A 26,338-nucleotide genomic window follows, 5' to 3' on the forward strand; every position below is an offset into this window, starting at 1 on the left:
TGTGCGGGACCGCCTTATATATGCTGTCAGTTGGCGCACGGGCCATTTAAGTCACATGCCTTACAAGAAATCTCAGCGAGGACAGCTCTCGATTCCGTAAGGCTGTCGACATATTGCACGCACCCCGTCGCATGCATCAGCGAGGACCTTTAATTCGTATTTATGGAGCGTTCACTAGATGGCGATTCATGACTAGCTATCCCCTTATGTCCGCAGTTCGAGTTGCGTGACTTGCTGATAGAGCTATCTTACCTCATTGATAAAGCCGCCAGTTGCGCGGTGAGTTTTGCACCATATTCACCTCTTCGGCGACATATACAAATATCATCATGGCAGATGCAGAAGTGAAACGGAAATTCTTATCCTCATCTAAGTATGCTGTCGTAGGTGCGTCCAAGGACCAGTCAAAGTGGGGAACGAAGGTGTGTCCACTCGTGTTTCTTTAAAACGAACATTGTGTAACTCACCGATAACCAGGTCCTTCAATGGTACCTCGCGCGAGACAAAGCTGTTACGCCTGTTCACCCTGTTAGCCAGTCTCGCTCTGAAAGTTTCTTCATCTCAGACACTGACTCCCTTTGGGGGACGCGCAGAAAGAGGATGAATTAGAGGGGGTCCAGGTTGTACGTTCGCTCGTCGATCTTCCCAGTCCATCAGAGACATCTGTCAGCATTATCACAAATCCTAAGGTAAGTTACAGTAAACTCTACAGCATTTACATCTCAAGTGATGTTGTGGCTTCGTCTAGATCACTTTGAGCTTGCTTGAGCAGGCAAAGACGTTGAATATCCCTGCTGTCTGGCTGCAACCAGGAGCGGAAGACGAGGCTGTCATTAGATATATCAAGGAGAACGGATTCGAGGATAAGGCAATCTACGGAGGTCCTTGCATCCTCGTTGAGGGCGACTCCATCCTTAAGAGTGTACTGTAACTGTTTCGCCGTGTAGGATATTAGGATGCAATTGTAAATATATTACTTGTATGTGTATTCACTTGCTTGATCAATTTCTATCGTCATATTTCAAGACATAAACGGGAGACATTCATCAGGTCAAAATCTGACACTCAATACCTATGACACAAGATTCAGGATAACGTTGCATCACTGATCAGCGTATACACTATATATATATCTAGCATTGACAATGTACTACACTGTGCCCAGGGGGCGTTCTGAGTTACAAAGTCAATATATAGGAATGTAGTGCCTACAGGTATAGTACGTGATCACATAACAAATCTTCTCGTGTTCGTTATTGAATCCATGGGCTTCCTTACCGCATGTGCATGTCGTGGACAAGACAACATCATACGTACGAGTGCCGTTGGATCCCACATTGAAAATTATCGCGTCGACGGGGCAAGGCATATTTATGTAGCTGACGTTTTATTCGTTCAGATGGCAGTCGAAAAATCAACCAGTTTAACCAAACTCCAACGCTCTAAGCTCACATTTTAAAATTCTAGATTATTAGTAGATGTATGCTACTTCTCCTTGCTGTGTAGAATAGTCATGGTCAATTTGATGGTTTGAGGAACCTCATGGCCATCTCGAAGCCTAAGAATGTCGCCCCGTTGGCAAAGGGCGATCTGCAACAAAGCGAATAGCCGTATGTCTCAGACAAGTCGGGAACGATACATCTGCAGTATTAGACACGTACCGAATCAAAGTAGGTCCAAGACCGCGAGTGAACGCACCGATACCCTCTGTTCGCCATACGGTACGCACGCAATCCAAGGTCGACTTGTATTTTTGGCCGTCCGCGGGAGAGAAGCCGTCGGTCTGCATACGTGATTTTATCATGTCTATGGGGTATATCACCGCCCAAAGCTAGAGTCACAAGCAATGAAGTAGATGTTCTCGGGGAAACAACGCGGACATACCGCATACCCTGCCGCGGCACCGAAAAGGACAGTGCGCGCAGGATTCACCTGGTCGCGCCGGATACCTTTACTAGCCATTTCATGTTGCATGAGCTTCTCGTATGCCAGGAAATAGATGCCGTAGCCAACAGATTCACGCCAGAGTGTGACAGCTTGGCCCTTGTAGATCCCTGCAATACCATATGACGAGTAGATCTTTTTTATTGCGTCCCAGGGTCCTGCGAATGCAGGATTGGTCGCGGATTGCGTTTGCAAACCTATGTTAGAAGAATGACGTATCATCAGGATTGAAGCCATCAAGAAAAGAGTAAAGTAGACGTGGACGCACGTATACGAATATGTTCTACAGGGCCTGATACAACACCGTTGGCAACTCCCGCAGCCACACCGGCTGCGAATAGTTGCCCGCTACTTAATGACAACCCATCAGGACCGCCTATGCCTCTCTCGATATTTCTCTTAGCGAAAAAGCGTTTTGACGACTCCAGGGCGCCGAACTGGATCGAGACGCAGACACCGATGCCTAACAGAGGCGTCAAGGTGCCCTATACAGATAACGTATTTCATGAACACTAGAATAGTTGCTAGGGAATCATAAATCCACATACCTTATAAAAAGCCAAAGGACCTTCGTTCTTCAGAATACCTCCCGCGCAGTGCAGCATTCCGCTGTAAGTTCCTTTTGGAGCCGTTTGCATTCGCTGGAGAGTCGAGAGAATAGGTTTATCACATAGTCCAACTTCCAGAGCGATACGTGTTGCATCCATACCACTTTGACGATATCAAATGGCTGCCCAACGAGCACCTGCAATGCAATATATGTTTATAAACAGCCCCAATACACGATTCAGTAGCTACATACCTGCGCGATTCCTCCTGCAGTCCCTGCGGTCAGGTCAATCACTGTCTTCGACATGGCGAGACGGGCTAGTGGCAGACGTTAAAGAGTGTATCACACAAAAACAACCAGAGGAAGAGGTCGCTGGAGACGAGCTGGAAGGACGCGGCAAACTGTTTTGTGACTCGGGCTAAGTAGAGAGATAATCTCAGATTGTCCAGCACATCAATCAAAGAGCCAATCATCGCGCGCGCTTGACGAGCAGCGATGAGATAAGATTTAAGTCAACATCGGTTGGTTCAAGGAGCGAATGGCATATGGCACAACGTCACTAATAAAATAGCATATGCAACAAACGAAAGTCGAAAGATTAGAATCAACCTCCCAAAGAGCCGCAAAAAGCTGCAGGCCCTTTTCCTTCGACGTACTGATACGCCGGATAAATACGTCCCAGAATACATATCCTTACATTTTCGCTGCATATGTTCTCCTCGCCACTAGCCAACGTCGAGGGACTGTATATTGCTCCCTCAGCCTCGCGTCCGCCATTCGCCATTGTTTTTGGCTTTCCGGCGATTCCCTCTTCCAGGCGTCTGCGATGGCCTGTGCGGGATTGACATACTGCGGAGACGGCACGTCGGGTTCGGTGCGGCGGCGAGATAGTTTCGAAGGAGCGTCAGATGCCATCTGCGATACGGGGTGAGAACGAAGGCACTCCGATAGATAGGGATCGAAGAGCGGAACGTACGAGGGTCGTGAGGGGGTCATTACATGGGTAGCAGCGGGCGCAAGGTTCGGTTTTATATAAGACGAGCTTTGAGTTCCGCCTACGCCACGGAGATCGCATGACATCGCGGCGTGTACAACTATTGCGCAGAAATCAGCATAGAGAGTACATACGGAATACCGTAATGAGACAGGTTGAAGTCGCATTGTGATGCCAAAAAAGGAAACATGAAGGGGCCGTGGAAGGCTGATGCTCATGCGCAAGGCCCTCATGATTATTATCTGACAGGCTTTATCCGCTTTGCAGGGCCGAGACGAGCGAAGAACAAACGGTACGAACGTCGCTTTGTCCTCGAGAACAGAATCTCCAGGCAAAATCGGCTGCGGAGTAGTCAAAAGTGTGTACAATTGCAAATCGGCAATCTCAACGCACTTTAGCAGGCCAAGCGAGGTAAGACATTGCGTGCAGGTACGGATGCTGGGGTCGTCTTTAAATATATCCACAGGCACAAGCACACACAAGCCAAATCTGGGAGACAATGGGGGACCCAATGATTCAGACAGTGGACGCAGACTCTGGCTGGGTGAAATGATCGGTGCGGTGCCATATTCATTTCCTACGTGTATCTTCGCAACGTTATCCACGCCAAAGATACGCATTGTTCGTAACGACGCACAATGCGCGAGGGCCAGAAGCATTTGATTGAATGAGTCCGAGTTTGATTCTTGTGTAACGCCGGTGTGCTGCGTGTTCTGCACGCTGTGAGCGCGGACCTGAGGGTTCCCGTAACTTAGTGTCGCCTAGCACCACGAGCAAGACCATTGTACAGCAGATATGGGCCCGAGTGGAAAGTCTGGCTACCGAGGGATTTGTAGCGTAATCATTAGCGGCCAGGAACAGCACGAGTGGCCTGAGGTCGGGGTGTACGGCAGTGTGACAGGCGCGAAGGCGAAGCGCGGACACGCAGACCAAGCAAGGTATCGGTTCTCTGACTCTCCCTGGCACCGTCGTCAGTTCGGCCTATCTTGAGCACTTCTTAGGTCGCCAGGAATCTGCTGACCGGGCACCGCCATATCTCCCGTTTGTAGCGTGGTGATGGTCCTGGATGGTGGTGCCGGGAGTGAGTAAGCATGGGCTCGGACAGTGAGAATATCTCCGTTCCCCGTCTCCGGACGAACGCTCACTTTGCCTCGTTGTCCCTACATCCCCACATTCGCATCACTTGCCCGCTGCTTGCACGTCTTGGAATCTGGGGTACAGAATGGCCGAAACGTGGGTGCACGACAATCATGATTCATGAACAGGGCTGATGCTTGCTCTGGCGGCTGGATCGCAGTTATGTCAACTTCCTTGGCGGCTCGCCGTTGAATCGCCTCTCCTGGCTGCGGACCTCGCATAACTTTCTGAATGCTATCGCCGTTGCATCTGCAACCCGATGGGTCATTTTTCAGACTGGACAACCGTTGCTCATCTCCGAACCCAGTTCCGCCAAACGATCGCTTGCCCGACTCACATCTACGGACGTAAGGCCCTTTTTAGGTCCGGAGCCTTTCTTTTCGCAAGGACAAAACCCAGGCGACCATGCTCCGACGGATGTGTTGACTCTGGAGGCTGCTCGCTTCCATGGCCCTCCAGTAGGCTTTCTGGGCTTGCATGAGCCGCAAACTGGCGAGGCAAATGCATTACCCTCGTCCGATTTCAGCGCAAAGGGCGATATCGCTACAGTGATATCCAACCTGAAGGGCACGCCCTACTTTTCTCTCGATTTGACTGGTATCGACCAAGCAAAACTCGACGAGATTTTGCAGAAGTCTGAGGCAAGCAGGACCGGAGCAGAATTTACATTTTCTGAGCCGCGTGCTGCGATGGGTGCCCTTGATGCTTTCGAAGCGAGTATATTCGCGGAAGCTAGAAGTATGATTGACTGGAACACGCGCAATAAGGTATGGCCTCCTACAGATCACGTTTTATATTTTAACCATGTGTCACTCGAAACTAGTTCTGCTCGGCATGTGGTTCTCCCGTCTATTCCCTGTGGGCAGGATGGAAGCTGTCCTGCACATCTCTTCTGACATGGGCAAATAACGATGGTAAGACGCCCTGCCCTACGGCGTTCGTATTCATGTTCCTGAACAGTCTTGCTCGGTCCTAACATTGATGACGTCTAATATAGGAAGGGCCTTCACAATTTCTCCCATCCGAGAACGGATGCCGTCGTTATTATGGCTGTGATTAATGAATCAGGAGACAAGGTGTTGCTTGGCAGAAACGTAGGTCAAATTTGTTCTAGGATGGCTTAGTGTATCCTAAATGATCCTGGATGTACCGCAGAAAAAATGGCCCGGGAAGTTCTATTCGGCTCTTGCTGGGTTCATTGAACCTGGCGAATCGTTCGAGGATGCGGTCAAGCGCGAAATTTATGAAGAAGCAGGTGTTAAAGTGTGGAATGTTCAGTACCACTCGACACAGCCCTGGGTATGTTAGTTTGTGGTTGAATGTGACGGTTCAATTGTTTGACACATCACTCTAGCCTTATCCAGCTAACCTCATGGTAGGCTTCTATGCCACTGCGGATTCGTCTCAGCCGCTGCGAACAGATCTCGACAATGAGCTCGACGGTATTTCGACTAATCTCCCGCGATCTCATAAAAGCAATGACTAATCCATCTTAGATGCCAGATGGTGCACCCGCGAAGAAATTCTAGCTATCCTCAATCATGCAGATGGGACAAATATCACGAACAGGGACCACCGCAAACTTGCGGCTGCACAGGAAGAGCGAGACCATACTGTGAAGAAGGTGTCTACTGCAAACGCTTTAGCCGGGGACGCTGTACAAAGCGGCGAGGGCGACAGAGCGACAGCGGTTGATCCTCTATCTGAAGTACCGTTCAAGATCCCACCAGTCACAGCCATCGCAGGCGTGCTGATTAGTGAATGGGCTCACCGACGTGCGGGGCCTGGATCATTCAAAGGTCATCTCTAACCGCTGTAAGTAGATGCAGCTGTGGATGTGCGGTGGAAGACTTAACGCGTCATGCGCGCTGATTGGTCCCCCAGCGGCGGTTGGGCATTGAGCGTTCGTCCGGGAGTCCCTGTCCAAGATCTAGAGTTTAGATATTTGCGGCTCTACTTTCCTTTATCAAATGACTACAGATATCGTGAGCATTGCTGGGAGACTTGGTAGATATAATTCGGGTAAATGCGGTTTCTCATAATTGACGCATTCCAAATTCGATCGGACGAATCTCGACCGATTCGTCTCCTTGTGTTCTCACTGGTGAGCTTTAGTGGACACCTGCAAGGCACCTGAGCCTGTTCTCGCGTTGTCCGAAGGTAATGGTTGCACTGAATGACCCATCGATCCCGAGCATGCCCGAGGCAAGCACACACTACCCGTCACGCGCTTTAGTGGTTCGTACCGCTCCGGCACGGTTCACATCCAACGGGTTCCCTTCCTCTCCGGGCCACACCAGATATGCATGCCGGTTGACCAGAGTCCGACATCTTCCTGGAGAGTTCTGCTGCATGAACGATTTTGCACACGGAGATGAGGTTATATACTTCAGCTGAGCGCAGCTGACTTTCCTAGACTTGACTGCTCTTTCAACTTCCTCGGCATTCGTTCGTTGTACCTGCCCATTCGAACAACTACTAGTCACTAAGCAGAGAAGGTATCAGAGGATGGCGAAAAAGTGAGCAATTCAACTACTTGTTCAAGTAGCATAGAGTTTTTGAAGCTCCACGTCAGTGTTGTCAACTTTTTTGGCGGATCGCCCTTGAACCGGCTTTCTTGGCTGAGAACATACCAATCGTTCCTGAATTCAGTTGTCCCCTCTTCCAACTCGCAATGGCTCGTCTTCCAAGGAGGTCAGCCCTTGATGGCGACTATGCCCAGTACCAAGTCGCCATCGCTAGCACGGCTTACAACGGCTGATGTAAAGCCGTTGCTCGGATCAGCTCCATTCTTCGGGCAGGGTCAAGCGAAGGGAGAGCATGCTTCAAACGATGTGCTACTCTTGGAGGGTTCCCGCCTCCATGGGCCTCCTGTTGTTTTTCTAGGTCTGCATGAACCGGATTCTATGGTTGGCGCCCAAGCTCTTCCCTCATCGGAATTCAGTGGCAAGAGCGACGTGAGCACTGTGCTCGCCAATCTGAGCGGAACACCGTTTTTCTCCTTAGATGTCTCTGGCATTGAACAAACCGACTTAGACGCTGCGCTGCAGAATTCTGCAGCAGGCAAGGCAGGTGCCGAACTGTCCTTCGCGGAACCAAGGGGCGCGATGGCGATGTTCGATGCGTTCGATGCGAGCATATTCGCTATGGCTAGGACCATGGTAGACTGGAATTTCCGCAACAAGGTACGTCGTTCAAAGGTAACTAGGCGCAACCTCCCGCATGATGATGTTTAGTTCTGCCCGTCGTGCGGATCTCCCTCGTATTCGCACTGGGCAGGATGGAAGAGATCCTGCAGCTCGCTACTGCCATGGGCGGACAACACTGGGAAGAAACCTTGTGCTACTGCGTTCGTGGACTTCAGTGAATATCACTTCACCCAATGCGCTAACTATTCAATAGGAAGGGCTTGCACAACTTCAGCCACCCAAGGACTGACTCCGTGGTCATTGTGGCAATAGTAGATGAGGCCAACGAAAAAGTTTTGCTTGGCAGGAACGTCAGTGATGACCTCGGAGTAACTCTGAGAATGTTTACCCACTTTATATTACAGAAGAACTGGCCTGCGAAATTCTACTCTGCCATGGCGGGCTTCATTGAGCCAGGCGAATCTTTTGAGGATGCGGTCAAGCGAGAAATGTGGGAAGAAGCTGGTGTGAAGGTGTGGGACGTGCAGTATCATTCCAGTCAGCCGTGGGTACGTGTCTCTCAATTCCTCCGATAGTACGTTGGAGCCTCCCTAATGCCAATTCTAGCCATATCCCGCCAGCCTAATGGTTGGTTTCTTTGCGACTGCCGACTCATCGCAGCCGCTACAGACAGATCTCGACAATGAGCTTGATGGTGTGCATTTGTTATGCCTATATTATTTTGTCAATACTCAGCTGGATTCCAGACGCGCGCTGGTACACTCGAGAAGAAGTGCTCTCGATTTTAAGCCATAATGAGGGAATGCATCTCAGTGGTCGTGATTATCGCAAGATGGCTGATGCGCAGGATGAGAGGGACCACATCAAAAACAACGCTGGTTCCAACAGCAGCGCATCGACTATGCCCGGAGATCAGCTAGAGGTGCCGTTCAGGATTCCACCTCTGACCGCCATAGCGGGAGTGATGGTGAGCGAATGGGCTTATGGACGTGCGGGACCAGGTGCGAACGCCGAGTAGGCGAACGTGTTTCCGCAAGATGGGTGTATGCTAGCTTGGTTACTTGGAAGCTAGCTTGAAAGGTTAAATATGATGGTCTAAACATGTAGTTTTTTGGGTCGTTTTGTTGTCCGCGGAACATGCAATTTGGGGATTGCTAGGTATATGAGCATCGAAGGTTTATACTCGGAGGGTCTTCAGTCGCCAGCCTCATCTCGAATGCTACGCTAACAAAGGATCGTGCTGGTGTAATATAAGTTCCAGAAGACTGAAAGTGCAATTGATCAGTGCTGATTGAGTTGGGTTCCTTGCCGTTGTTCATTACTATTGAGATCCAATCCTGACCCCAAGCAGAGCGTCATGGATGTGCCAGTCAGGAATGCAAAGGACCCCATGAAGTAGGCAAGCTTGAGCCTCATACTAAGATGGGGCGAGAGAGAAGGTTTCTAATCAGACACTGCGGTCATACAATGTGATGGTGGATAGATACAACCTGCACCTAACTTCCTCCTCGTTATCGAAGCTATTGTGCCTCCTCAACTAAGCCTATGGCTACCGTGGTATTGGGAGTTGATCATATAACCGGTCAACAATCGGACAAAAGATGCACAGGAAACATCAAACTATCCACTGTACAAGATGAATATCACCCCCCCTGTATCAGGCGAATCAACTGTAGCGAATGTAAGCGCACCTACTTTGATCATCGCAAGATAGAGCTCGCTGTAGAACTCGGCTTCGTCTGCCACTTAATTTCACATAGTAAAACCAAGAATTGACCCTGCATTTCGAATTGTCAGCTGAAGCGTGGGAGTATTGATGGACATAAAGACCTACAGCATGAATAGCCAGAGTGAAAGATAGATCCTGCATATACGCCCACAAGGGACGTACATGCCCCATACAGTCGAGAAGAATCTGTAGAAATAGTCTCTAATTGACAATCCACCCAACTATCAATGCTATACATTGGGGATCCGATACTATACGCCGCGAAATAGTGGTCGGACACTTTGCACGTTCTGTAGTGCGCGTGATAAAAACACAACTGACAATGATGAGGAGCCCAGAGTCAAATGTGGAGAATGCTGAGGCGTAGATCCCTCATGCCTCATGCACCGTTCGCGCATGAGACTGTTAAGCATAACCTGGAAATGAATTCCCCGCAGTGCCTGTTGGAACACATTTTCTAGACAAAACAAGTATAGAAGATGATGTTCACTGCGTCAAAGTCGCATAACACACAAATGGGAAAGCGCATTATGGAGCAGTCACACGCACTAGACATCATTGCACTGATGGCAAAGGCGCAATGTTGATTTCAATAACATGTCTGCACCAATCGCTGCCAACTTGAGTCTTAAGTGTTATTAGTTATGAAAGGAAGAGTTGGTAGAAATTTGGATCGATGAGCATAGATATGTACAACCTGATTCTGTGTGAGGATCGCAGGAGGTAGAGACTCATCCAGATAGCTTACGAAAAAAAATGTTTTCAAGGCGGACAGTGTTATGGAAGTGGTCCACGTCCAACCGGTTTTTCGGGTGTTAAGTTGCAGTTAGTTCTCTTTCTCGAGCCGACTCTGAGTCAGTCCAACCAATACTGGAAGAGGATGACGTGCCGACTCAGGGGTTCATAAAAGTAGACCTGGTGGATTCAAACGAGTCGGAATATCCCATTGTGCCGCAGAAGGAGAGCGTTAGGAAAATACATACCGTTGTAGGATACGACAAGAATGGCCACGTGGTTTATGAAAATCCTGCAACAACGTCGTGAGAATGTAGTTGTTCGGAAGTACGACGATAGTTCAAGATAAGTTCAATGAGACATGTTTTTGACCTGATTCGGTGGACCCACACGGACCCACTGGGATGAAATGTGATTCAGCACGTGACGTCAAGGCAGACGGCTCGGACGACGACCTGGAATTACTCTCAGTGATTGACTGAGTCTTAGCTTCCCGACCTCCTCAGAGCCAGCCCGGTTGTATTCAGGCCTCATGACAAGATACACCGACGTCGGGCGCAAACGAACGTATTTGCAAGCTGGCCTTAATCACAAAGAACGCCGGGTTGACCTTACCGTCCAAGAGATCCGGGCCAATGCGAATCAACACAATGCGATTGAGATGGAGATAAAGCAAGATGAGGATGGGCTGTATCCTCAGAAGCGAAGGAAAAGCAAGGAAGACACCGCGACGGATGGTGAAATTTCGCTTCCAGGAGAATCCGTCGAGTTGACGGCCGGCCCCCGTAATGAACGGGAACAAACAGGAAGCGGAAAAAGCAGAAGTGCATCTAGTAGCGGAAGCAAAAATACTAAGAAAGATGCCAACGACAAGCGCACGTTGAAGTTGAAGAATTATAAGGGTAAGCGTGCTTCTCTCCGCGCATGAAAATTATGGTTGGTGCTTAAATTCTGTTATCAATCGAAGAGGCACGGAAAGAGGCCTCGGTAAGACGACGGCTGAAGCGAAAAGAGCAGCGAGAATCAGAGACCGTCTGTTTCGCTTGCCGCGCGATGGGCCACACTGCTCGGGATTGCACTCAGATTATTGCTAGTGGGATTAGAGATGAAAAGGGAGAGGGAGGGGTAAAGTTGGAAGACACTCCCCAAAGGAAAGTGGGCAAAAATGCAGTCGGCATCTGCTATAGGTGCGTGCTCTCGAGTTGAATGCGACATCGTCTGGAGACTGGAATTACGCTGGACTCTCCTACAATCTACTAATCAAAAACTTTGTATCCAGGTGCGGCTCTCGGAGACATAATCTTTCGCGATGTAAAGAGCTCACAAATCCGAAAAATCCACACCCGTTTGCTTCATGCTTTGTGTGCTCCCGACAGGGCCATCTGGCTTCATCGTGTCCGGAGAACCAAGCGAAGGGAGTGTATCCAGATGGTGGATGCTGTAAACTCTGTGGGGAAACATCACATTTGGCTAAGAATTGTTCTCTTCGAAAGAATGGTCCGTCTTCATCTAATACGTGCTTCGATGGGGTTCTCATCTGATCTCTCTGGATCGTGATTCACAGAGGTGGCTTCGGCGGCATTATTCCTGGGAACGGGCCTCGATGCAGGCGCAGACGAGGATGATTTCCATCTGTTCAAGCGTCGAAATGCCGAAGTAGACCGAACGGAAAAGACGGAGGAGCGTCTGAAAAGGAAGGCTAACATCAGGGTCGGTGCGCACACTGGGATCATTAGGTCGTTCCCGAAACGGTCGGCAACACCCTCCATGAAGGTTGTAAAATTTTAGGGACATCCCGGTATGCAGTAAGTGACGTTTAGGATGGGCCTACAATCTTCTGGATGGTGACTCATGGCAGGAAATATGCTTAGTCGCTAGCTGTGCGGATTGAATATTAGGCGAGGACCTAAAGCAGAGCAGATAGTGCGGCCGTCTATGAATCGTGGCTAGTTACTACGCGCGGACACATTTTAGCGGGAACAATCGACATCCTTTGACATTGTACTGTATCTTCGAAGACCTTCCTTAGGCCACTTTTTCACCACTTATTGTTCCTCGGGCGGTATGATTATTCGCTACCGCCACTACAAATCTCTTCGACGTCAGTTCTCAGTGCGACCGCATTGGATAGCATCATATTTTGATTTGCGTGAGTGTAATATCTTACTACATCGGTCAATGGAAGCAATTAGAGGTGAGGTACAGCATGGAACTCGAGGTATGAACAGATCGCTTTCCGTCGCTATTATGAGTGTCAATGTCTGGCCGGTCAGCCGCTTGACACTCTGGTGAGCTGCGTCCCGCGTAAGTCTCGTGGCAGATACACCACCAGCCAGACCCGAGTCGGACCAAGACTCGAAAGGCGTCCTGCGACAGGAGGAACTTGAAGCTAGAAGGCGCGCGCACGTCAGCGTACCAGTCCGACAAGCATTCCCAAGTTTGAAAGACTGAGTCAACTACACATGAGATAATACATGATGGCGGGATTTAGAACAAAAATCCACGGACTGCACGGTATAGTATTTGCCTCGGATAAGGTGTATAGAATAAGTTTGAGTACAATACGTGTTAGGGCAGTTACAGAGTATGCCCGCCACAGGTCAAATATGAACAAATATAGGGGAGGCTCAAGGCCATCGACTGTACCGTACTGCAGCAGACTGCGGCAGTGCATTGCTCATCTGTTTGTCATGAGAACTGCGTCTATATGTCTCTTACTGGCAGGCGTGTCTGAAGCCGTTCACGTATATCTTTACCCACAACCTTCTGTTCCTCCATTGCTTTCAATCTCCCAAGCTGGAGCTGCACTTGCTTGCCATCTCGGGCTGGACTATCATGAAATTTTGGGAGATGATGATACTTTCTTCCACCAGAAAGCTTTCGTTGGACAAGGGCCAAGCAGTTCATTGCTTCTTAGCATGAGTGAGGACGCCGCAGAAGGTGTGTATGGGCTGTTTGAGCTCATTGCGTTGCTTTCATAACTATCCTCCACGCAGATGCTATCCCCATCAACATAAAAGAATCCTTCTCATTGACATTGGCATCTTCGCCATCTGCTCTCTCCTCTCTCATCCCAGCATATCTCGACCGCGCACGTCATGCATACTCCCAAATATTCTCTGAGCCAGTTCTACCAACCACTGTCCCACGTATCATCGATATATTCTCAGTCCCCTCTTCCGCAAGCCAGATATTCCTGTCAGAGATGACAACACTTGTAGATTTTTTGGAGTCCAACGAATTCTCTACGGACAAGTTTGCGGCTCTCGAACTGAATGGGCTCTCTGCGCTCGCCGAGGAACATGGACGTGACAGCGAACAATACCACCTCGCATCTGAGACCATTCGGAGCTTCATCTCGAGCGCTGTAGAGAAGCGTGACCTCAAGCTTGCGATTGTCACTATCCCGGATTCTGTAAAACAGCTAAAGCGCCAGGACGGTACCCAAGTTCAGCCACCACAGAGCCCGCTTCCCCCTCCCATTGCGGGTCCCGCAGAACCTATTGATGCTGTCTCAACATGTTTCACTTCTGCGGAGGTGTGCGGGAACTCAACGAATTCCTGCAGCGGGCATGGCCAATGCGTTTCGGCTACGAAGGCGGGGAGAACGTGTTTTGTCTGTGCCTGTGCGGCAACAAAGGACGCGCAGGGACGCACAGAGAAATGGGCCGGAAATTCATGCGAGCGAAAGGATGTTAGTGGGTGAGTACAGTCGCTTGATAATTGAATGGTCTGGCTTTGACGTTGGATATTTTACTTTGCCTCCTTCAAAGACCTTTTGTGCTTTTAACAGGTACAGTGGTCGCGCTCATCCTCCTCGTAGGAGGGTCTGTAGCACTTTTGTCTGCGATTGGAGATCAGGAGCTACCGAGTACTCTTACGGGTGGAGTTGTCTCTACGTCACGAAAGGATTAAATATAATATCACTATTTTTTGCCAGACTCCCGACCACTGTCGCGCTTGTAATCCTGTCTCTTCGTGTCAGCGGCCGACCGGGTTTCAATCTTCGTGGAAAGTATCTCTTTTTTATATATCAATGTTTGTTCTTTTTTGGCCTAGCAGGTAATGAAGCCTGGATTTACCTGATCGCTAGTCTCTGTTGTATGTCAGTTTTCGTACGAGGCAGCATCATGTTCTACTAAATATTGATTACAGGTAGCCCAACTAGACGGAAGACGATCAGGCAAGCTCCATGATTTCCACATTGCGCCGGTGTTTCAAACAAAAGATTGGGATCAAGGTCTTAAACTCCTGTTTGTCATGGAATTAGTATTTTGGTCACAACTGCTGCACGCTAGCCACTTGATTCTGCACCGCATCCCCACAGAATCCCGTCCTATTCTGTTTCCGTATCCGATATCTGGGCTATCCTCGGGGTAGCGCTTGAAGTGGAGCTAGGTCCACCGCAGCGGTGACGCTGTCGACAAGTCTACCTCTGCGAGTGCACTGTTGACGAGCCTCGGGCGGTAAGCTCGCCCATTGGTTCTTTAAGGACTTTTGAATAGGGCAATAAGCGGCCATTTTCCTGGGCATGCTCGGGTATCGATTCAAAAATCCTGATCTATGTTGTCGGTCTAGTGCATACGGGGACAAACTTCCGCGGTAATGAATAACACCTCAACAGGCTAATTTTATTCGCTATTAAGTCCCTAGATTTCACATCAATCTCTTGTCTCCTATAATCACTTCTATGCCTACCCGCTTCGTCGATCAAAAGATTTCGAGCACCCTGGAGGCTGTGGCGAAGCTGATGAGTACTTTGATGAAGTCAGCATCAGACGGCTGTCTCCGCTATTGGGGGACTGACGTATGACTGAATTGTTCGCTTCACTTGCACTGGCTGTCGTCGATTCAATCTACGTGAGTTGGAGGACATCTTGAGTCCAGGCTAGCTGCCGTCAGATTATCGGTTCCATTCAAAATTTGATAATCCACACGCGTCACTAAGTGAGTTGTCATCCACGTTCCCGCAACGTGAGCGGATTCGGTATCATCTCACTGTGGTTATTGCATTTTAGGATAGCGGATCGCTGTCGGCCTGTGCATTAAGACTTGCTGCTGATGCTGTACGTTGTCTGTGTTCCGGCAGTCAGCAGGCGAAAAATGATGTCATTTTAAGTAATACCTCTGGAAATTGCACCAGTGAATGGTATCAAATGGAGCCCTGTTATTCAGCGGGGTGCGCCAATAAGAACGGTTGTATCGTGATGTTCCTTGATTGGCAATACCCGTGGTCCCTGGAATTAATTATCCGTTGACTTTTATAGAAATTCCTGGGATCTTCCGGAATGTATTTCTCGATAGGGTCGATGGAAGATTGAAAGGAAGATTGCAGAGCAAATGAACCGATATTCGCGGTCAGCCGACCCTCGTCGAATGCGCATAGTCTTGTCATTGATTGTTTCACCCACCATTTGTAACTTGCGCGCAGCGCACTTTTTATGCGATATTCATGCTGAATACTAGCATTCAGTAGGTTCTGATGATCATGTCACATGCAATCTCAGCAAATGTCAGTATTTTGCTCCGAACCAAACAAAAAGTGTATGTGGCTCTACTCCCTCATAAGCACCGTCTAATGGAGCAATCATGAGCTTGTAGACGCATGTCCTATCTGATCCGCCTGGCTGTCAGCGACTCTTACACTCTCAGGATCGCAATACACATTTTCAGGAGTTAGCCGATTGGCTTACCGCATGACGGGAATCGATGTACCAATTCAAACGCGGACCAATTCTCCCTTCATTGTGATCTTGGCGTTAAGATGACCCAATTGTTTACTTTTTGCGCTCTAGATCTTCTCCCCCTTCTGCCCATTACATTAATAACATGTAGCGCTCAATGCCGGCAAGACGTATGTTGGCGTTCGACGGCTACCCGCATCACCGAAGTTGGCTATACCCCTCTCGAGGGTCCTATCATGGACTGGCTCAGAACTTCCACCATCGGACAAAGTACAATAATTTCATCACCTCATCAATCACAGCGAGCCTGGACTGAGCAGAATACATGAGAATTCTATCGGCGCGATACGTCCATCCTTCCTTGCTCCTTCAGCATGTAATAGACCTAGATTGTCAGATGCGGCCCAATTATGATGATGACCCAGAGAATCGAATGCCGACGGTATGTGTTTTGCCCAGGCTGTCGTAATTTGGGGACCGCACTGAGGTCGTTTTCGTTTGGAAGGTTTTCTGACAACTGCCACCGTCATCGTGTGAATTGCTCAACAACGATATTCAGCTGCTGTCCTAGAAGGTTGCTCTCAAGGATACCCAGCGCTGAACGCTGATCTCACTGGAGAACGTACATCGCGACAAGCCATTGCCGACCTGGTTGAAAAATTTTGGACTTCGAGCGTGATCACGCTCAACGGCAGCAACATTTCGTCGGTTCGAGCTCCATGAGTTTCCTTCGAACGCAAACAGTGTTTGTAAGTTATTGAAGGTCTTTATTTCAATATCGGTTTATATGTTCTGATGTTTATAACAGATGCGAGCAGTTAGGGTATTTCTAGATACTAGATTCACTGAGGGTATCCCATCAAATGATATTCGGCCAAGCGAGTTGGAAATACGTCCACAGTTGTCACCCAGAGGCAATTAACATTAAATATAGGCTCAGCGTCAATGTACGCACTGTTTTTGACTAGTGAGGCAGTCAGTGGCCTTCCCGTCCCACAAGCGTTTACGAAATACGGCGCGGAAGAATAACAAATATGACAGCTGGTCGGTGAATACCGATCGCTTATACTTTGCCAACTTGACCAGCATACGATTTCCAACATTCATCACTTTGAGTGGAAAATTACTCACATACTTTCTCCCACACCTTAATTGACCTGGAGTTAGTGGGCTACGATCACGTCGGGCGACAGCGCTGACATAGTCGTCAGTACGCCTGCCCAACCTATTTCCGCAATCAAGGGATTGGAACAATGGTGGCTACTTTCGCGGCCAAGACGGACGTACAATTGGGGAGATTGGACAACTAAACCTTCATACATTGTAACGTCAGTCTATTCTGAGGTAGTATCAATATCATAATGATTTCGGTGTCTTTCTAACAATGCATAGAATACAAGATCCGTCCGACGAACGGGTTTACCTTCTCATTTCCGACTGATTTCGGATTGGAATGCTCATGGCTTTGACCGCAAATGACCCCAGCGAACGTAGTTTGACAACAGTCCGGCGATCCCCAACGGACGCTAAGCTGCAAGCGTGATGACATGTTGACACCGTGTCGGATGGTCAAATGTTATCCTGTCCATCTGTATGTAGCGCGGACACCCGGCGAGACAAATTCGGCTCTCGGAGGCTGTAGCCTAGATGAATCGATGACGTTACGCTTGTCGAGCGTTCTATCTCAATCAAATTCGTTGTCTACGTACAATTGTATGTGGTTTGGCGAAATAAATGTTAGCCGCCCAGCCACCTATGACCGCGCTTTCTTTCCCTTTGTACCACTGACTTCTGCGCCATCTCTATTCTTCCTTTTGTTATTACCACCAATGGAAGATTGTGCCTGTGCCTGCAGCTGGTTCACATGCTGAAGAGTACCATGCAAAATACGCTTCTCTCCGTGCCGTACAATCAGCGCGTGTTTCTTATTGAGGGACAAGGGCTGCGCGTTCTCGAGCGCTAGTAGCGCTTCGTCATCCTAACGGATGTTCTGAGCCGCTGAAGGGACGAGACACAAAGAATAAGGCGAACCTCAATAGTAGTTGAGTACTCGTTGATTCGTCGGCTGAGAACATCCTCCGCGACAGAAAGCACCTGAGCATCGATCTTCGGCTTCGGCAGCTTGCTCTTCTGCCGCACCTTCTCCCACTCGTCTCGTGGCAGGAATAGAAGACGAGCAAAAGACACTAACTCTTCCGGAAGCTGACAGTCCGTCCCGATAACAAAGGTGCTAGAGCCATGCCGCGTCAGCTGCATTTGTAGCCGAGCCCTGATAAAGTTTGACTGACTCATCATTAGCAACTTCTAGCCACCAATCTATCTTGTCCTGCAGCTTTTCTGGAGAGTCCTTCTTCGCAGCAAAGACAGCCAAATCCGCGCCGATCTCGACAATATCCGCTGGATTCCCGAGTCCAGCAAGAGGCGGCTCAAGGGGAACGAGGTCGACATGACCATATCGGCGGAGCAGATCAGAGTTTGGCGGGTCTCCATACGTATTCCACTGGGGGTGTCAGTCAGCAGAGTAGCGTGGACAATTGTGTTCTAGAAGCAGTGTCAAGAAAACGTACTATCTGTTCTCCTGCTTTGATCGGCTTAGTGGTCACCATTTTCAAATGATGCTCTTCATAGAAGAGTTTCGCCTATGGATATTTTAAGCTTGTGTCCGCGAAAAATGAGAAGCAGGGGCGGACATTCTCGGATCCGAATCTAGCATTCAGCATATCAGCCATCGGAACCATAGCCACATCTGCGGGATCGTCTGCATCTTCGTCTTCATCATCCTCGTCGTCGGTGGGTCCTTCAAGTTCATCGTTGAGCTCTTTTGTGGTCTCGGAACTCCCGGGAATTGTACCCGTTTCTACGACGCTGCGTTCTGCATCCACGTCCATTTTTGCCACGGCTTCATCAGGACCTTGACTTCCGTCGTCAGATACATCATCGTCCCCACCCATCCATGGTTCAACATGAAAACTTCTCGAGAGGATACGGCTTCCCGTGAGATGGTATCTATGCAGGGTATAATGTTCAGATAGTGACTCTGGCGGGAACAGATCTACACGACTCTGGATAATAGGTTCAGAGGCATAGATCAACAGAGGGATGTCATTCTTACCTGCACCACCGGGAGTAATTTTCCATTGTAATCTCGCTCAGCCTGCTCTTTACCAATCTTGTCTATCTCGACGGTGATGAGGCACTCAGACAAAATCAAAGCAAGACAGACGAACCTACCACAGCAGTTCCTTGAAGTTCCTGCAGGTCCGCAGAGTTCCAAAACATTGGCGTATCAAATGACGACGGAAGCGAACCTGAGATGGCATTATGACGCGGAGATGCGGACTAAGCGACAGTTAAGACGTACTCAGATACCCTGACCACTTGGACGAAGATCCTTGTGCTTCCTCCCACATTATGCACAATATGAGCCCTACCCATCCTTTGTCCAACCCAAAATGCTTCCATGCAGGCTTTCCAATGCGACCCGGGAGCGACGAGGTTCGCGTAGACAGTGTGAGTTCGCGCGGTATGGTAAACAAAGTAAACCCTTCCTGTTTAGAATTAGTTTGTATTATTATTATACGGCTTGAAATCATCCGTACAGGTAGGTCTTTCAGGGCCAATGCTCCTCGCCCATGGCCGGGTATGTCGGCAATTGTCAGGGACGTTATATCAACATCACCATTTTGCGATTGGAACCATTGGAACAAATCTGACATTTTTCTGCAAGAGGAAGGTTGGCACTATTTTCACGCTTATGACGAGAACGTCATTGAAATTAGGTAGGTCCGAACTTTCGAAGTTGTTGCTGAGATCGGGTGAGAATAGAGAGCACGGTTTCTCTGGGCGCTTAATGGTATGGCGCAGGTCTCATGATTATTTCAATTCACAATCACATGCGAAAGACCTTGACCCTACTACCTTCCCGTGTAGTCTCACTTACACTCTCCACAATCTCCGAACTACTAACCTTTTACCGCATGCTTGGCTCGCATGTCCATCTATCACTTGTTGCAGTCCCATGACAAACATTTGGTCGATTTATACGAGAACCATTTCCAAACAGTTCTGGAATTACAAAGCTCAGTTTTGGAGAACGTTCTGCCAGACCTCGTGCAGGAACATTCCCTTAGTTCTGACAATGAAGCGTCAGCGAGACAATGGCTTGAAGACACACGTCAGTTCTTATTCATCTTGAGTGTGATTTTTGCTTCTAAAGCTACCCCAGAATCCATGTTCCGTGTCCTGAAGGTTCGGTCCATCGTTGCGGCCGGCCTTGGCGCTCATTCGTACTCACGGACTTTGTTCAGCGCCATGACTTCGTTGTTCCCTATGCTATTGAATCCATTAGGATACAGCTACTCTGGCGGATGAACGTGCTGCCGCAATCGGCTATCCGTAGTCCGTCATTCATACGCTGCCTTCCCGTCAACGCCCGTGATCCTTCCGGGCAGCGGCCAGTGGTCTTTTTGAGATTGTCTGGGATATCTGAAATTTCCGTTGACAGTCGGGACATACTAGTCGGCTGTATGGAGCTCCTGCGGTTGCATCTCCAGCGGCTCAATTCCTTGTGTGATGTGGAACAGATACCAGCGCGCCAGCCGATCTTACAGTATATTGCAATTGTTGATATGGAAGGCGTTTCGTACAAGAATCTTGTATGAAAATTTTTCGGCATTTGTATCAACCCCTCTCACGTACGGGATCCAGGGACAGATTGATCTCATCCGCTGGTTCATCCACGAAGTGATACCCAAATTTCCCGGAATGTTAGCGGCCGGTACGTCAAAATTTTTACGATTGCCGGATGCCCCTGAATTCACGGCCATTCAAGTTGTTATCCTGAATTACAGCTGGGCACAATCAAGCATGTGGAGCATTGTAAAGCGGGTGAACGTAGTGACTGTCTCCGTACTGGCTGCTGATGATGTCACCATCTCCAGGCGAATGCTCCCATCCTCTGTCCTCTCGCGCGTTCTTTTCCCGTCGCGTGCTGGACTTCTAGAGTATTTCCCTCCGGAGGCATTACCATCTGGTAGGTTCTTAGCGCACCTGGCTCCTGACAGATGGTGTTGAATATATCGCGAACAGACTGGGGTGGGCTCCTGCCGTCGATTGCCGAGCTGGACGATCCCTTACGACGACCATCTTCTCCACATCTCCACAACCAAGAATCCGGATCTACCTCTGCCACTGAATCCCATCCATCTGTATGTTTGAAACCAGATTCGCCGCTGGCGCCGGTCATCCGTCCATCACAATCAGCTACAGCTGCTTGGAATCCATTTTACGGCTACCCTGTGTCTCACGCTTCTTCAGTTCCAACTTTGCTGCACGGCCGTCGGAGGAAACGCGACCTTTTGCGGACCCTTGTGCGCCTGCTTTGGGCGCGCTGGGGGAACCACATTCTAAGAGGGTTATTTCTCCTTGCCGCCTTACTGTTCTACCGAATAGCTTCATCCCCCCGGCGCTGGCTGTGGAGTGCACGACGGGGTACCGGGACATCGATATACTTGCCGTTCCTACGGCGTGGTTGGTTGATGGAAGCGGTTGACACATCTGCGGCGTGCTGACGGGACGATCTTAGTCCCATCTGACTCGGTGCAGGCGACGGTGTTTGGGCGAGACGTGCGCAGCCGTCACATTATGGACCATCCTCTATCTGACATGATCCATGCTATGCTGACGCTTCTTCTACGTCCATGTACCCGTACGTCGTCGCACTATGTACGTTTTCTCCCTAGGTTTGAATGCTATCTATCAGACTGCAGGTTGCGTAACGCATTGTTGTTTCTCAGCGTGGCTGGTGTGTTGCGCATGGGAGGCCGCACACTATTTCAGTCCGATATTCAAGGCCCGAAAGTCCTTGGAACGGGTGGGACGTGGGATTGATTGGCTTGGACAGCTGACGGGGTATATGATTACTGATACGTTGATACAAGGGGATGAAGGCGCCAATGCACTCATTGTTGGAAAGCAGGCACGCGACAACGCATCGCGCCGTGCAAAAAAATTGCTTGTGGACAGCCGTCTCGATTAACGGTGCTGCATTGCCCAGAGGTGGGGCACACCAGATTGGATCGCAACGAGCGTAAGCGAACCGCTGCACCGGCATATGCACCCTGAGTGGCCTCCCACGCGGTACCGATGCCGGCGAACATCAACCCTTCTGCTCCCCCCCCCGGGATTGTCCCCTGCTCGAGCGCCTCCTCCTCCCCCACATTGAATTGAAATGAAATGAAAAAATCAAAAAACTGTTGGAAGGCCGGTCGCCCTCGTCCGACGTCTGTCGGCCGTTGAGGGCGCGCACCCTGCAAGGCACTGCTAAGCGGCCGCGGCAACGCCCTGCCCCGGGGAGCAGCGCCAGATCACTCGCCCGCGTAGCCATCACCCGTGCGCAGAGCATCGATCGGGCAGAACGCAGCCCGAATCAGCTGAGCGAGCGTGCAGGCGCGGGGCAGCACGCGCGGCGAGGCCGGGCTGTGCGTGCGCGCACTCAATATTCAATAGTTCGATTCTCAATTGGCGATTCGGTCGGGGCTCGCTAGCGCGGCAGCGGCGGTGGCGTGTCAACCCCGCGCAGGTGCCGTTCCTCTGCGTGCGCCGTGCGCCCCACCGGCTCCTGCGCTCGCCCAGCCTCCGCGCCGGACGCTGCGTCGACGCAGCGGTGAGGCGGGCTCGGGCTCACCGCTGGGTGCGTTGTTTTTTTTTAAATTTGCGGTCGTCCCTCGCGCGGGGGCACGCGTGTGCCTTGGCCGCCACGCTGAGGCGGCGAAGGCCCGCCCAGGGGCACGGGTCACGGCGTGGAGAATCTAGATGGCGGAGAAACAGCGCTGGCGGCGTCGATGCCTCTCCGTGACTCAGCGGTAGCCCTCACGCTCCCTCTGCTCTGCACGCAGGCGGACAATGGACTGGACGAACAAGGCACCATAGACGTGGACACGCACACGCACACACGCAGGGCGCCGGACGGAGCACGGGAGCGACGTTATTGATAATGCGGTGGGTGGGTAGATTGATACAGGAAAACAACGACTGCCGCGACTGCGACTGCGACTGCGACTGCGCGGCAGCGGGTATCCGACATGGACAGGCGGGACAAACGACGCATAACTTACAGGAAATATTCCGGGAGCTGGGGGAACCGCGCGGTGAGCACACACCCGCGCACGCGAGCCCGTGCACGGCGCTCACCTTCCCGCCCACGTTCTGCGCGGCCTGCTGGCTCGGGCCGTCGCGCTCGTTCTCGGGTGCGGCCTGGAAGACGTTGAAGTACATCGCCTCGCCGGGGCCGACCTCGAGGATGCTCGCCGAGTTCCCGCAGCGGTAGCAGTAGTTCGGCGCGGACCACACCGTCGAGAGGTGCTTGTCGAAGAGCGACGCGTAGCCCTCCATGCACAGCTGGTGTGCGCGCAGGATGTGCGACATCCCGTTCGTCTCGAGGAACTTGTACACCACCCCCGAGCCGAACGTGTACCCCGCGCCGCTGTCGCACGGTGTCAGCTCAGTCGTGCGGCGGGCGCGGCGGGCGGCTCACCGGGGCGAGATGGCAAAGTCCTCCTTCTCGGGATCCGGATCGGACCATACGAGGTCCGCCATGGGTCCCTCGTGTGGGATTTCTGCGTCGTGCGGCGGCGTGAGTGGCAGGGAAGGACACAGCCCGCGTGTGCGCACCTCGAAACCGGTCGACGACTTTGATCTGGTCGATGGAGTGGATTGATGGCGACAGTCCTGTGTGCGGGCCCAGGCCGGCCGTCATTTTCGCACTCTGGGTGTCTGGCGAGAAGGGGGGGGGGACGCACCGCCGTGGACACAGAAGATCTTGTCGTCGATGACGACGGAGAGCGTGAGGAAATCGAACATGTCTGTGAAATACGTCCACACGTGTGACGAGCCGTACTTGCGCACGCATTCCGTGTAGAACCCGTACGTCTGCCTGTGGTCAGTGGTGGTATGGAAGAGAGGAAGCGCAGACAGACTTGGGTGACGGCACGGGACTCGTGGTTGCCGCGGATGAGCTGCACGCGGTCCGGGTAGCGCAGCTTGAGGCATGTGAGGAGGGAGATGGTCTCGACGCTGAAGAGGCCCCGGTCGACGTAGTCGCCTGGTGTCCCGCGATGGAGAATCCGCATCCCGTAACGCATGTCCCGTATCCCGCATGGCATATTCCCATCGCACCGTCCGTCCACATCGCGCATTCCACATTCCATATCGCGCATTGCATAATCCGCATCGCACCAAACATACACTGTGAGCTGCATGGCCTGCACACGCGCTCCGTGCGCGCGGGGGAAAAGGAAGACGCACCCAGGAACAAGTAGTTTGTGTGCGGTGCGTACCCGCCTATCCGGAAGATTTCGACGAGGTCGTAGAACTGGCTTCAGCGGCAGGGTCTCACTATGCGCTCTCGTCCGGGAGAGGGGGAGGAGGGAAGACTCACCCGTGGATGTCGCCGACGACGGTGACGGGCGCGCTAACGTGGACGACGTTGGACTCGCGCATGAGGACCTCTTTTGTTTTTTCGCATATTTCGCGGAGGAGGGCTTCGTGGAGGAGCTGTTTGCGCAGCAGTTGCTCGATGCACGCGTCGAGGTCGAACGGGGCCATCGTCGGGGGCGGTCAATAGAGGGTAGAGCAGGACACCAATGAAGTCACGAGGGGGCAGAATTCGCGAGGACGTCGAGTCGGAGGGGAGCACACGCGACCGCAGCGGAACGGACGAGTCACGGCCCCGCCCCCGCCCCCGTTGGGCCTTGTTTGTCCTCCTCGGGCGCCTGTCGACTCGCACTCTTGCCATTTCACTGCCATTGTTCGTCGTTTGTTGTCACAGCACACATGAAACTGAAACTCGGAGAGCCCTCGGTGTACACCACGCACACATCAACGTTGCAGTAACGTACCCCATATGTCCACTCGTCTATCTGCCAGGCTGTCATCGGCCTACCACTCAACAAAGGTTTCGCTCCATTTTCTGCTCACATGTTCATCCCGTGCGCGTTCGATTTCGAGGACGGCGTTAAAGATTCTACTTCTCCGTCGTACGCCTCGAGGCTCGCCTTGTCCACGTCAGGATCTCGCGGTCCCGAAAATGCAGGGCGACAGCGTCTGGAGCTCGACGATCTCCCCGCGAAATCTGCCTCGTCCCCCTGAATTTTTCGCCGTCTCTCCGCCTCTGCCCGGGCCATTACGAACCATGCACCGAGCACTCGAGGGCATCATGCATCATGAGTCACACCCGCGCGCGTGCGTCTGCATCCTAGTGTCCGTACGCGTACGTACGTCCATCTGTAACGCCAACATTGACGACGGCCGACAGCGCGGAACAGCGGAGCGCCCCAGGACCAAATCGACCAGTCTCCACCACCATCGCTCCGAGAGTCGAGCTCTCGCCGTCACTCGACGGTCAGTGGCAGCGGCGATACCCGCGCGCTGCGCTGAACGTTTGAGCTAAACGTTTCGAGGCTTCCATGCCTATCACGCGTAGGCGATAGCAGGCACAGCGCGCGTCCATGAATGCGAGGTAGGTTTACAGTCATCCGCGGGTGGGCCAGACCAAGAGACACGGATCGCAGGGCTCGCGTGCGAGGCTGCGGTACTGGGATAGCCTAGTGGTGGTGACAGATCATTTCTAGCACCAGCCTATCTGCGCATCTATAGATCCCTACCACGATTCCCCGCGCGTTCGCGGCAGCAGAACCACGGAGGCTCGATTCGGCAGGTCGGCAGGCTGCACACTTCTCAGACTCTCTGCAGCTGCGGACGGACTAGGGCGAGATTGGAGGCCCAGGAAAGGGAGGCCGAGGGAACGCAGCCCCAGGGAAGGCGCGGGGTGGTGTGCGTGGTGCATGTGCTGCATCCGCGTAGGACGGTGTTGTGGGCCGTCGTTCTTGCCCACGCCTGCTCGATTTCGTGAAGGGGGGTGCGTCAGCTCGCGCTAGGGAGAGTGGTTCTACAGCCCCCGAGGGGAGAGCCCCATACAGGATCCGCGGTGTGCGCTGGAGGCTGCAGACTGGCCACGGCGACGGCCGACGACGGCGGGGTCTGTGCAGTGCTAGTGCGAGTGCGGGCTGCATCGCCTCCGCGTTTGTCAGTCTTCTTCCGCCCAATCTGCGCTTCGCGGTCTCCCTCCCTCTTCCCATCTCGATTAATATTAATTGTCCCATCGCGCCATGATCGCTCTCGCCGTCAGCCCAGCCCGCGGCCGTGCGGTGTATCGCGATTCATGCGCCCGCACGTCGCGCGAGGCCGGGAATGGGAGCGTGCAAGCTAATCCCGCGCATTCCCGTCGACGTCAGCCTACTCGCTTCGCCTGCATGCCGTCTATGGTGCGCCGGAGCCAGCTGGGCGTGATGCGTGCGTGCTCGGCCGCTCTCACACCGTGCTCGCGCCGTGGGACGACGTCCGCGGTAGCCATGGTGG

General features: G+C 51.6%; 9 protein-coding genes across 9 annotated transcripts; 6 read left to right on the plus strand and 3 right to left on the minus strand.

Annotated features, from left to right (window-relative positions):
* Positions 1-329: 329 nt before the first annotated feature.
* Positions 330-931, plus strand: FIBRA_01674 (uncharacterized protein; the record flags this gene model as incomplete). The annotated part of the gene is made up of 4 exons (XM_012323547.1): positions 330-422; positions 478-528; positions 594-689; positions 749-931. 4 exons carry the CDS (start codon positions 330-332, stop codon positions 929-931), a joined length of 423 nt encoding a protein of 140 aa, XP_012178937.1.
* A 586-nt stretch (positions 932-1,517) lies between these two features.
* On the minus strand, positions 1,518-2,800 carry FIBRA_01675 (uncharacterized protein; the record flags this gene model as incomplete). The annotated part of the gene is made up of 7 exons (XM_012323548.1): positions 1,518-1,590; positions 1,662-1,831; positions 1,885-2,141; positions 2,213-2,429; positions 2,493-2,585; positions 2,654-2,689; positions 2,747-2,800. 7 exons carry the CDS (start codon positions 2,798-2,800, stop codon positions 1,518-1,520), a joined length of 900 nt encoding a protein of 299 aa, XP_012178938.1.
* A 1,910-nt stretch (positions 2,801-4,710) lies between these two features.
* Positions 4,711-6,435, plus strand: FIBRA_01676 (uncharacterized protein; the record flags this gene model as incomplete). The annotated part of the gene is made up of 7 exons (XM_012323549.1): positions 4,711-4,721; positions 4,786-5,392; positions 5,449-5,561; positions 5,623-5,719; positions 5,781-5,924; positions 5,980-6,067; positions 6,122-6,435. The coding sequence occupies 7 exons, from the start codon at positions 4,711-4,713 to the stop codon at positions 6,433-6,435; spliced, it is 1,374 nt and encodes a 457-aa protein (XP_012178939.1).
* A 904-nt stretch (positions 6,436-7,339) lies between these two features.
* Positions 7,340-8,792, plus strand: FIBRA_01677 (uncharacterized protein; the record flags this gene model as incomplete). The annotated part of the gene is made up of 6 exons (XM_012323550.1): positions 7,340-7,810; positions 7,862-7,974; positions 8,028-8,124; positions 8,179-8,322; positions 8,381-8,468; positions 8,521-8,792. The coding sequence occupies 6 exons, from the start codon at positions 7,340-7,342 to the stop codon at positions 8,790-8,792; spliced, it is 1,185 nt and encodes a 394-aa protein (XP_012178940.1).
* Positions 8,793-10,770: 1,978 nt separating this feature from the next.
* Positions 10,771-12,026, plus strand: FIBRA_01678 (uncharacterized protein; the record flags this gene model as incomplete). The annotated part of the gene is made up of 2 exons (XM_012323551.1): positions 10,771-11,140; positions 11,803-12,026. The coding sequence occupies 2 exons, from the start codon at positions 10,771-10,773 to the stop codon at positions 12,024-12,026; spliced, it is 594 nt and encodes a 197-aa protein (XP_012178941.1).
* Positions 12,027-12,928: 902 nt separating this feature from the next.
* On the plus strand, positions 12,929-14,153 carry FIBRA_01679 (uncharacterized protein; the record flags this gene model as incomplete). Its single annotated transcript, XM_012323552.1, has 3 exons — positions 12,929-13,178; positions 13,235-13,940; positions 14,012-14,153. 3 exons carry the CDS (start codon positions 12,929-12,931, stop codon positions 14,151-14,153), a joined length of 1,098 nt encoding a protein of 365 aa, XP_012178942.1.
* A 3,522-nt stretch (positions 14,154-17,675) lies between these two features.
* FIBRA_01680 (uncharacterized protein) lies at positions 17,676-19,638 on the minus strand (the record flags this gene model as incomplete). The annotated part of the gene is made up of 9 exons (XM_012323553.1): positions 17,676-17,900; positions 17,954-18,152; positions 18,211-18,422; positions 18,490-18,561; positions 18,613-18,984; positions 19,035-19,096; positions 19,150-19,230; positions 19,284-19,470; positions 19,522-19,638. The coding sequence occupies 9 exons, from the start codon at positions 19,636-19,638 to the stop codon at positions 17,676-17,678; spliced, it is 1,527 nt and encodes a 508-aa protein (XP_012178943.1).
* Positions 19,639-19,912: 274 nt separating this feature from the next.
* On the plus strand, positions 19,913-21,811 carry FIBRA_01681 (uncharacterized protein; the record flags this gene model as incomplete). Its single annotated transcript, XM_012323554.1, has 6 exons — positions 19,913-20,170; positions 20,230-20,577; positions 20,630-20,954; positions 21,011-21,451; positions 21,507-21,629; positions 21,684-21,811. 6 exons carry the CDS (start codon positions 19,913-19,915, stop codon positions 21,809-21,811), a joined length of 1,623 nt encoding a protein of 540 aa, XP_012178944.1.
* Positions 21,812-23,033: 1,222 nt separating this feature from the next.
* On the minus strand, positions 23,034-24,063 carry FIBRA_01682 (uncharacterized protein; the record flags this gene model as incomplete). Its single annotated transcript, XM_012323555.1, has 6 exons — positions 23,034-23,054; positions 23,114-23,405; positions 23,457-23,538; positions 23,594-23,650; positions 23,722-23,851; positions 23,899-24,063. 6 exons carry the CDS (start codon positions 24,061-24,063, stop codon positions 23,034-23,036), a joined length of 747 nt encoding a protein of 248 aa, XP_012178945.1.
* Between the last annotated feature and the right edge of the window lie 2,275 nt (positions 24,064-26,338).

This window comes from Fibroporia radiculosa, assembly GCF_000313525.1.
Source record: "Fibroporia radiculosa TFFH 294 genomic supercontigs, scaffold800, whole genome shotgun sequence".
In the NCBI taxonomy this organism is placed as follows: domain Eukaryota; kingdom Fungi; phylum Basidiomycota; class Agaricomycetes; order Polyporales; family Fibroporiaceae; genus Fibroporia; species Fibroporia radiculosa.